At 38.4% G+C, this 11,867-nt stretch overlaps 1 protein-coding gene across 5 annotated transcripts in view; it reads left to right on the forward strand.

Moving 5' to 3' along the window:
• The window catches only part of Setd2 (SET domain containing 2, histone lysine methyltransferase), an 86,048-nt gene that overhangs the window by 11,595 nt on the left and 62,586 nt on the right, over positions 1-11,867 (forward strand). For 2 of the 5 annotated variants that reach the window (XM_029481184.1, XM_029481185.1), the window contains exons 2-5: positions 1,207-1,246; positions 2,811-2,825; positions 3,350-7,614; positions 9,373-9,504. In XM_029481184.1, the coding sequence (XP_029337044.1) occupies positions 1,207-1,246; positions 2,811-2,825; positions 3,350-7,614; positions 9,373-9,504 (4,452 nt within the window). The remainder of the gene's footprint in view (positions 1-1,206; positions 1,247-2,810; positions 2,826-3,349; positions 7,615-9,372; positions 9,505-11,867) is intronic. The other 3 variants (XM_021171275.2, XM_029481186.1, XM_021171277.2) reach the window with 3 other exon arrangements.

Raw genomic sequence — 11,867 nt, forward strand, 5'->3', positions numbered from 1 at the left:
TGGCTGTCCTGGAACTCACTCTGTAGACCAGGCTGGCCTCGAACTCAGAAATCCGCCTGCCTCTGCCTCCCGAGTGCTGGGATTAAAGGCGTGCGGCTATCAGGCAGGTCTTATGTAGCCCTGGTTGGCTTCCAATTAACTATGAAACCAAGACTGGCCTTTACTCAGTCATGTTCCTGCTTCTGTTTCTCTAGGATTGGATCATAATGCATGAACCACTGTGCCTGCTCCTTCTCAGTCCTTTTAAATCTTTTTATTTTGAAGTAGGGTCTACTAAGTTGTGCAGATTGGCCCAGAACTATGTAGCCCTTGCAGTATTTGAACTTGAATCTTTTTGCCTCAGTGTGCTGTATAGCTTAGATAACTGGCGTCATTCATCACAATATGTCATTACTTCATTCTAAGTTCCATAAATACCTGTTAATGGATCAACTGAATTGCTATTTAGATCTACATTTGGGGATAGGATTTTTGTATGTTTCTCTTAAGGAGTGCATAAACGATGTAGCTGTGCTTGAGTTGCCACAGAGCAACATACTTAAAATACACATCCTTGTCACGCTCTTCCTAGCTTTTCCCTTCTATGTAGATAGTCTTCAGTATGCCTTGATATACTCAATGTACACCAGACTTGGTGTTTTATTCTTCCTAGAAATAAATGCATCTATACGTGTGTAAAAATGTGATTCTTCATGAGAAACATGCCCACTGCCCCTTATTCCATTTAATTGTTGCCTTCTTTCTATCTCATACTTTATACTTAGGCAGTAGTGAATGAATTTTCTTGTAGAAACTGTTCTGTTTTCAATTTCTGCCTTTTATTTGGGATCACTCCAAAGCTATATTCATTAAAACAAATCCTCTGGGATTCTTTACATCCCTGGTCTTTTAAACAAAGTTGTTTCCTACTTTGCTGCTACATTGTATATTTCTCAGTCTTTATATTTACTTCTTTATGTTGGAATTACTTATGTAACAATCATTTTTTGTTACTTATTAGAAAAAGTAAGCCCTCAAGGTCAGAACTACTGCTTTACTCACTTCCTTTCTGTTACTTCTGCTAGTGGTCTGCACCAGCTTCAGGAAACAGTTACTACAAAAGTGTAACTAGAGCATGAAAGAGTGGACGGGTTTTATAAGACTCTGTTTTAATTCAAAGTTACATTTTGTTTTAAGTATTTATGATTCTGTTTTATTCTTTTGCATGTTTTCTTGGCTGAATGGGAGTAGAGAAGAAGAAAATGAGGTAAGTATAATTGAATTAGTCAATTAAGAAATGGCCTTTTATTTATTATAGCTGAAAATATTTAAAGTTAACTATCATTTTGGTTGTGAAATGAAGTTAATAATTTTAATCAATTTGGTTATTTTGAGGTATAATAACTCATCTCAAGAAAGTCATTTTTTTTTTTTTAATTTTATGTTCATTGGTGTTTTACCTGCATGTATGTATGTATGAGGATGTCAGAAGCCCTGGAACTGGAGTTACAGACAGTTGTGAGCTGCCATGTGGGTGCTGGGAATTGAACCAGGGTCTTTTGGAAGAGCACCCAGTGCTGTTAATTGCTGAACCCTATCTACAGCACCAAGAAAGTAACTTTTAAATTTAAAAGATTCAAGAAATATAGAAAGGCGACAGAAGCTTGCAGTTATAGAATCAGTTTGTTTCTATATATTTAATGTAATATTTAATTTGAAAACTAGATTCCGTTTCTTACGTGTTTGAAAACCACTGCTCTGAGTATAATGTAATAAGTATGTATAGTGTAAAAGCTTTACTGCCTTCCTTTTCTTCATCTTTGGTTTTTCAAGAAAGGGTTTTATATCTAGCCTTGGCTGTCTTTGAACTGGCCTTGTAGACCAGGATGGCCTCAAATTCAGAGATCAGTTCTGAGACCAAAGTAATGTGCCTCTGTGCCCAGTTTTAAAACTAATTTTCAATTTTACCACATTCAGGAGGAAAATTGTTCTCTTAAAAAACCAAAGTAAATTAAAAAACATTTATATGAAAAATGTTGTAGATGATGAATTTATTTTATTTGGTTTTTGAAATAGGGTTTTCTCTGTGTAACAGCCCTGGCTGTCCTAGAATTCACAGAGATCCACTTGCCTCTGCCTCCTGAGTACTAGGATTAATGTGCCATCATGCTCAACTATGGGGCAAAATTTTAATCTGGACTTGAGTGTCTATCTTGATATTACATATATATATAATTTGCTTGCTTGCTTGCTTGCTTGAATTTGTGTCTAGATTTTTCTATTATTCTTTCAACAACTTAGGTTATGCCTTTAAATTCTTACCTCCACCATTTTGGAAACTTTAGTAGATTGAGAGATAGCTTTGTCAGATAATGGAGAAGGCTTCTTAGTTATATTTTGTTGTTCACATAGTAATACTAGAGAATAAATTATTAGTAGTACCATGGTGTGTGTAGCAGATAGTGGTGGTGTTCTAAGGTGGAATAATTTTAGTTTCTAGTTTGACAGAAGGCCTGATTCTCTTTTGACTGCTTTATCAGTAAAATGAATGCTGTAAAGCCGGGCGTGGTGGCGCATGCCTTTAATCCCAGCACTCGGGAGGCAGAGGCAGGTGGATTTCTGAGTTCAAGGCCAGCCTGGTCTACGAAGTGAGTGCCAGGACAGCCAGGGCTACACAGAGAAACCCTGTCTCGAAAAACCAAAAAAAAAAAAAAAAAAAAAAAAAAAATGAATGCTGTAAGAGGTTAAGTTTTACCAGGGAAGGTCATTAAAATTTTTTTTTTTTTTTTTTCCTTGCTTGGACTTGTTGATTCCTACCTTAAAACAAATAGACATATCACAAACAGGTAGGGTATTTTGCTTCTTTTTAGAGTTACTGATTTTTTTTTTTTAACCATCTACTCTAATGATTCTATGTGATGCTAGGAGACCCTTGTTTGATTTGATCTTTGGTGTTTCTTAGATAAATAACACATAAGGACAACTACTTCGTATACTGAAGTGCTATTTACTAATGCCATGTGTGTAAGTGCCCATCACATATCCAGTTAAAGGGATCCTGTTGAAGATGCTGCTTGAGCTGAGTGGTAGTACATGGCTGCAGGCTCAGGGCTGGGCAGGTGGAAGCATGAGCATTAATATGAGCTCACAAAAACTGATGGAGCTGGGGATAGATACTTAGTGATTTGTTATTCTTTATACTTATACTTTATACTTTTGCCTAAAATGTTTAATAATGAACAACTGAATTCCATTTGTAGCATAGTGAAAGTTATACTGCTGTTTTTTTTTTTATTTCCTTGACAATCATTTTAAATTATGACAATTTGAAAGCATTTGTTATAGTAATAATTGTTTTGTTCTTTTATAGGCAAAGATTGAAAATGTGCAGAAAACAGGTTTCATCAAAGGACCAATGTTCAAAGGTGTTGCTTCAAGTCGATTTTTGCCCAAAGGCACGAAAACAAAAGTTAATTTGGAGGAACAGGGACGGCAAAAGGTGTCATTCAGCTTCAGTTTTACAAAGAAAACTTTACAGAATAGATTTCTCACTGCACTTAGCAATGAAAAGCAAAGTGATTCTCCAAGCTCCCCAGCTACCCCTCTTCAAGTAGACTCAAACCCTAAAGTTAAAATGGACGCTGGAGATACTTTTCCTGCTACAGAAGAATCTTCGCCACCAAAATCGAGAGTGGAATTGGGCAGAATTCATTTTAAGAAACATCTGCTTCATGTGACATCTAGGCCACAGCTGGCTGCAACTACAACAGTTGCATCTCCCCTTCCTCCTACAACACAGTTACCAGCAGTCATAGCAGAGTCAATGATAGACTCACCACCTTCATCTCCACCCCCACCTCCTCCACCTCCCCAGGCCTCATCACCCTCACCACCAGCACCAATATCAGAGCCAGTGGCCTTGCCGCAACCTCCAGTAACAGCACTAATGACATCACCACCAGGACCTTTACCAGTAGATGTAGCAGTGAGAGCTCAGAAAGAACCACCAGTTAAAAGTGTGCCCGAATTTTTAGAGGTGGATACAAAGCAAGACATTGTATCTAATAGTTTGGAAGAACACACAGTTCAAACTTTGAAGGAACAAGCAGATAATCTCCTGCAAAAAGAAGATTCCCATATTGGGAAGGAAGAAGAGGTTTCAGATGGCTCTAAGATAAGCCTCAGTTCTAAAAAAGCAAGTTCTAAGAAGAAATCTTCACAATTTGAAGGCACATTTCTTGGTTCAGAATCTGATGAAGATTCTGTACGGACTTCTTCCAGTCAAAGATCACATGATTTAAAATCTTCAACAAGCATTGACAAGGAAAAAGATTTTAAGAAGAGCTCAGCACCTTCAAAAAGTGAGGATTTGGGGAAATCATCAAGATGTAAAACAGAGAGAGATGATAAATATTTTAGCTACTCAAAACTTGAAAGAGATACTCGGTATGTATCTTCCCGATGTAGGTCCGAAAGAGAGCGAAGGCGAAGCCGATCTCGTTCTAGATCTGACAGAGCCTCTAGAACTAGTTTGTCTTATTCTCGGTCAGAAAGATCTCATTATTATGATTCTGAACGGCGCTACCATAGGAGTTCCCCTTATCGTGAGAGGACACGCTATTCTCGGCCATATCCTGATAACAGGGCACGGGAGAGCTCAGACTCTGAAGATGAGTATAAGAAGACGCATCCACGGCGCAGCTCAGCCCATTCCTACAGAGACCTAAGGACATCATCATCTTATTCTAAATTTGATCGGGACTGTAAAACTGAGACCTCGTACTTAGAGATGGAGAGAAGAGGAAAGTATTCTTCAAAACTAGAAAGAGAATCCAAACGGACTTCAGAGCATGAAACCATAAAAAGATGTTGTTCTCCCCCAAATGAACTGGGATTCCGACGGGGGTCATCATATTCCAAGCATGATAACAGTACTTCCCGTTATAAATCTGCCCTTTCAAAATCTATATCCAAGAATGATAAATTTAAAAATTCTTTCTGTTGTACAGAATTAAATGAGGAAAACAAACAATCTCATTCGTTTAGTTTGCAGACTCCTTGTTCAAAAGGTAGTGAATTAAGAACAATTAATAAGATTTCTGAAAGAGAAAAGACTGGGTCTCCAACTCCATCAAATCAATTAAATGATTCACCTACTTTTAAAAAGCTAGATGAATCTCCTGTTCTTAAGCCTGAATTTATAGGACATGATAGCCATGAAAGTATTAAAGAATTGGAGTTATCAAAAGTGAAAAATGATCAATTAAGAAATTTTTGTTCCATTGAATTAAATGTAAATGGATCTCCAGAGACAGAAGCTGATGTGGCAACATTTTGTACATCTAAGACAGATGCTATATCAATGACTTCTGATGATAGTGTGACTGGATCAGAGGTATCCCCTTTGATCAAGGCTTGCATGCTTTCATCAAATGGATTTCAGAATGTTGGTAGATGCAGAGAAAGAGACTCAGATGATACTTGTAGGCAGCATAATACGTCAAAAAGTCCATTTAGGGAAATGGAACCTTTGTTGTCACCACACCACGATAAACTCATGTCTTTGCCAGTTAAGACTGTAGATTATCCCAAAACATTAATTAAAGAACCAGTTGATAAGAGACATTCTTGCTGCAAAACCAAAGATTCAGATAGATACTGTTCTCCAAATGAAAACTCTGAAGCTGAAAATACTGAACCTTCAGTTATGAAGATTTCTTCAAATAGCTTTGTGAATGTGCATTTGGAATCCAAAACAGTTATATGTGATAATAGGGAGCTGACAGACCAGCACTCAGAAAATACATGTGATGAATATAAGCAGAACATTGGTCGCACTAGTTCAGCTTCTCTTAACCATTTTGATGGTTTGTATGAGCCTATAGGGAGTTCAGGTATTTCATCTCTCCAGAGTCCTCCGTCAGGAATAAGATGTGAAGAGGACACATCTCCAACTCTAGATGCAGTGCAGAGTAAAAAAGGCATAGATTTTTTAAAGTATGCACAGAAAGAAGCAGATGTCGGTAGTGCCCTTCCTGATTCAGGAAAGGGATGTTCTTGGGAAAACAGGCATAATAATGTGTTATCTGGGCAGTCTTTGCAAGAGGCTCAAGAAGAAGGGAATTCCATATTGCATGAGAGAAGAGGAAGACCAGAAATGCCCTTAGATGAGGATCAAAGAGGCCATACACATATTTCTGATGATTCAGAAGTGGTATTTCCTTATGATTTGAACTTGACCATGGAAGACAGTGATGGTATAACCTACACCTTAAAATGTGATAGTAGTGGAAATGCTCCAGAGATTGTATCTACTGTCCATGAAGATTATTCTGGATCTTCTGCAAGCTCAAGCGATGACAGTGATTCTGAAGATACAGAGTCTGATGACAGCAGTATTCCAAGAAACCGACTCCAGTCTGTTGTGGTTGTGCCAAAGAATTCTACTTTGCCCATGGAAGAGACAAGTCCCTGTTCTTCTCGGAGCAGTCAGAGCTACAAACATTATTCTGACCACTGGGAAGATGGATTAGAGACCAGGAGACATGCATATGAGGAAAAGTATGAGAGTAAAGGCTGTTCTCAAACTGAAAAGTACTTCCTTCATAAAGGAGCAGAGAGAAACGCAGAGACTTGTTATCCACAGTTGGGCAGGAAAGCAGATAACCATCTGCCTGACGTCGCTCATTCTCAGAGTGACGGCGTTGACAGTACAAGTCAGACAGGTCACCTGAATCCAGAGGACACATTAAGAGCCAAAACATCTAGGCCACAAGAGCTACCAGTTTATTCTGATGATTTTGAAGATCTCCCAAATAAGTCTCGACAGCAGATGATTTTCTCTAATCGGCCAGATAGTAGTAGACTAGGAAAAACAGAGCTGAGTTTTTCTTCCTCTTGTGACATTTCCCGAATGGATGGCTTGCACTCATCAGAAGAGCTCAGAAACCTCGGGTGGGACTTTTCCCAACAGGAAAGGCCCACTACCACATACCAGCAGCCTGACAGCAGCTATGGAACCTGTGGTACACATAAGTATCAACAAAGTACTGAACACTATGGTGGGACCCATAATTACTGGCAAGGCAATGGCTATTGGGATCCAAGATCAGCAGGTAGACCTTCAGGAACTGGGGTTGCTTATGATCGAATCCAAGGGCAAGTACCAGATTCTCTAACAGATGATCGTGAAGAAGAGGAACATTGGGATCAACGAAGTGGATCACATTTTTCAAGCCCATCCAATAAATTTTTCTTCCATCAGAAGGACAAGGGATCAGTGCAAGCACCGGAAATAAGCAGCAATTCAATTAAAGACTCTTTAGTTATGAACGAAAGGAAAGATTTTTCGAAAAACTTTGAAAAAAATGATATAAAAGAGAGAGGGCCTCCTAAAAAACGAAGGCAAGAATTGGAGAGTGATTCTGAAAGTGATGGTGAACTACAGGCCAGAAAGAAAGTTAGAGTGGAGATGGAGCAGGGAGAATCATCTGTGCCCCAGCACTCAGAACTGATGGGGCCGTCGTGTGCTATGGATGACTTCAGGGACCCACAGCGGTGGAAAGAATTTGCCAAGCTGGGGAAGATGCCATGTTACTTTGATCTTATTGAAGAAAACGTTTATTTAACAGAAAGGTGAGCCTGACATAGTTTTTAAATAAATAAATTTCTGCTGGCTTTTTGTAAAAAAAAAGAAAAGAAATAAAAAGAAAAAAAAAAGAAAATCACTAATAAAAAAGTAGCTTTCTAGCAGTTTATACTGAAATAAGAGTTGAGTGATAAAATTTAGGTAACAGAATCTATCTATAAAATGTCATTTTTATTTATATTTACTAATAGATATCCTCCCATTTTTCATCTAAGAAAAATGATGTCTAGTTTTTTTTGTTTTTATAATTCCTTTAGTTTTAAAAAGTATAATTTAAACTGACCTGATTTCTCCTTTTGATTCATTCTTTTTTCATGTAGTTTTAAAAAGTATGTTAGCCTACATTTTCTTAACTCCATTTTCATTTGAAATTCTGACAAAAATGAAAGTGAAGTTCAGTGAGCAGATGGTGATGTTTCAGTGGAAAAAACACTTCTTTTCCAGAGGACCCAGGTTCAATTCCAGGCACCCACATGGTCACTCTCAGCTGTTCCTCCAGTTCTAGGGAATCCCATGTGCCCGTCTGGTCTCCTCAGACACTGCATACACAGTCATAACACACAGGTAGAACAAACACTTACACTCATAACATTAAATAACTTTTTTAAAAAAGGGCAAGTGATTGTTAGAAACTGTTTTCCTTTTTCTTCTTTGTTTTGTTTTTCCAGACAGTTCCTTTGTATTGTCCGCTATCCTGGAGATCATACTGTAGACCAGGCTGGCTCACACTCAGAGCTGCTGCTTCCTCTGCTTACCAAGTGCAGGGATTAAAGGCCTGTGACACCACACCTAACCCAATACTTTATTCTTTAAAATTAGTGCACACCAAGCATCTTTATGTACTATAAAGCCATAATTAGAGTATAGTTTATTTATAGACATATTTATTTATTTTATGTGTGTTGGTCATTGGTGTTTTGCCTACATGTCTGTCTGTCTGTCTGTTAGGGTGTCAAATTCCCTGAAACTGGAGTTGCAGAGAGTTGTGAGCTGCTATGTGGGTGCTGGGAATTGAACCCTGGTCCTCTGAGAAATAGCCAGTGTTCTTTTTTTTTTTTTTTTCCCTGGAGACAGGGTTTCTCTGTGTAGCCCTGGCTGTCCTGGAACTCACTTTGTAGACCAGGCTGGCCTCGACCTCGGAAATCCACCTGCCTCTGCCTCCTGAGTGCTGGGATTAAAGGCGTGTGCCACCATGCCCAGCCATACTTCATTTTTAAAATATCCGGTTCTCCTTTTAAATGGATGTATACAAGGTTATACTACTAAAGATTTGGTTGAGTTAAACATGGACACACACCTACCCTCTCTGTTCCTTTCCCTCCCTCCGTCCCTGTCTTTCTGTGAAGAATTGAGCCTAGGGCCTATTTGTATGCTATCAGCAAGTGCTCTACTAACTATCCCCCAGACCTTGCTGGACTTGCCTGTTTTAGGCAGGCTTTGAATTTGGCCCTTCCCTCAGGCTTCTAAGTAACTTTGATTACAGGCGTACACCACCACACCTGACTTTTATCTAACTAATGCCAATGATTAGATCATCATCATTTCTTTCTCTTATCGTCTTCTCTTTTGGGGGTGGATGAGGGTAAGAGGATAGAGAATAGAGTCTTGCCAGGCTAGCCTTGAACTCAGTTTCCACCTTAGTGTTGTCTTTTGAGTGGTTGACTTAAATATGAAACTGAGCTTCAATAGTTATTTGATCTTTAATAGACTTATGTAACTAAATCGTATGTAATTTTACCCAATAGGAAGAAGAACAAATCCCATCGGGATATTAAGCGAATGCAGTGTGAGTGTACACCTCTTTCTAAGGATGAAAGAGCTCAAGGTGAAGTAGCGTGTGGAGAAGATTGCCTTAATCGTCTCCTCATGATTGAATGGTAAGCAAGATGGTCTGCCCCACTCCTCCTTATCTCGTGTAGTGTATGTCTTTAAATATGAAAAATAATTAATGAAGGATAAAATTTTAACCTTTTTACTATGTTAAATGAATACTTATGAGCAATAAGATTTCCAGTGTTTAATAGAAAATAGATATTAAGACGAATTTCTGCTATATTGCTCCTTAGATTATAGCATCTGGCACATAAGTGCTCTATAAAACAGTTCTATTGCTAATAAAACTGCTGGCTTTTTTTGAAATAGGATCTATTATATAGCCCTGGCTGTCCTAGAACTCGCCATATAGACCAGGCGGGCCTCAAACATATTTGCCTGAATCTGTTTGCCTCTGCCTCTCAAGTGCTGGGATTAAGGCTTGTTAACCACCATAGTCAGCCTCTGCAAATACTTTTTTTTTTAAGATTTATTTATTTTTATTTATATGGGTACACTGTAGCTGTCCCCAGACACACACCAGAAGAGTACATCAGACTCCATCAGAGATAGTTGTGAGCCACCATGTGGCCGCTGGGAACCAAACTCGGGACTTCTGGAAGAGCACTCAGATCTCTCAACCACTGAGCCATTTCTCTAGCCCTCTGCAACTACTTTTAATTCAGTGATGCTTGTGCCCTGAGAAATAAATTGTGGTAATTTTAAACTTTGATGATGAAATAAAACAGTAAAACTTGAAAATTCAGAAGGTGAATACCAGCACTCAGGAGGCAGAGGCAGGTGGACAGCCAGGGAGGGCTACATAGAGAAACGCTGACTCAAAAAGCCAACCTTTTCCCTTTGTGGTTTCCCCAGAAAAGGTATTAATACATACAACATAGGCATATATTTCCTTTTAAACACTGATCTTTCTAAAGAGATACTTTATGGTTGTCTTTAAAGGTTTACTTAATTTTTTACTCTTTGGTTTCCTCCACTCTCACCCAAGACAGGATTTTTCCATGTATCTCTCTCTGGCTGTACCTAGAATTCACTATGTAGACCAGGCTGGTCTTGAGCTCACAGGCATGTACCACTATTGCTGGGTGGTTGGTTTTTTTGGTTTTTTTTATGTTAAATACATAGAAATAAAAGCATATTATGTATACTTTTGTATAATCAGACCTAATCAGAACTGCATATACAAATCTGCCTAATTTTTTCTCCTAAGTGCACTATGTCTTCTGTTCATAGTTGACCCCTAGTAATTAATTTTCTGGTGCTACATACTTGATTGGTATAATTCATAAAATGCTAAATATCTCTGCATTAAAAATGTTTCCTTTTTGTTGTTTAAGACAGGGTATATATAGCCTTGGCTGGTCTGCAACTTGCTCTGTAGATCAGCCAGGCCTAGAACTCATAGAGCTATCCATCTGCCTCTCAGTGTTAGGATTGAGTGCACCACCATGCCTGGCTAAAAATGTTTGATAGTTAGTTTTAACCAATTTGATTAATGAAAAATTCTTTTTTTCTCAGTGTTTTTGTTCTTGATGCATGTGCGTGATTTAGCCTGCATGTAAGTCTGTATACTAAGTGCGAGTCTGGTGTCTGGGGAAACCAAAAGAGTGGTCTGATGCCCTGGAGCCAGAGTTGCAGATTGTTGTTAGCTGCCATATGTATGCTGAGATTCAAACCCAAATTTTCTGAAAGAACAGCAGGCCCATGTCTCTCCAACCTGATTATTTTATCCTAGAAAAAAGTATTAGTCTAGACATGGTGGTGCACACTTCTTATTCCAGCACACTTCTTATTCTCAGAGGAAGAGGCAGGGAAATTTCTGTGAGTTTGAGGCCAGTCATAGAGAGTTTCAGGACAGCCAAGGCTCTATAGTGAATAGGAACCTTTTTTGATGAGACAGTTCTGGCTTTGTAGACTAGTCTGTCCAACAATTTACTATGTAGTCCAGATTGGCTTCAAACTCTATGAGATTGCTTCTCTACAGCCTCAATGCTGGGATTACAGGAACGAGCTACCACTCTACTCTAAGGCTCCTTATTTTTAATGTTACTGAAATTGGTTTTCACAGCAAAACATCGAGCTTTTATTTTTGTTCCTGTTAAAGTTTCATAAAAATAAGATATACATATCTCAGAAGAATAAGAAAATTGACTTTTATTTCTGTTTTTAAATTTGTATTTGTGTGTGTATACATGTGTGTAGTTGCATTTAAAAGACCAAATTGATGATTTGAATGGAATATAAGAGGATGTGCACTTAAAGTTAACTTAAGCAAAATAAGATTAAGTTGTTAGCTGGCATATGTATGCTGAGATTTGAACCCAAATTTTCTGGAAGAACAACTGGGCCATCTCTCAAGCCTGATTTTTTTTTTTTTTTTTTTTCGAGACAGGGTTTCTCTGTATAG

This window comes from Mus caroli, chromosome 9, assembly GCF_900094665.2.
Source record: "Mus caroli chromosome 9, CAROLI_EIJ_v1.1, whole genome shotgun sequence".
Lineage (NCBI taxonomy): Eukaryota > Metazoa > Chordata > Mammalia > Rodentia > Muridae > Mus > Mus caroli.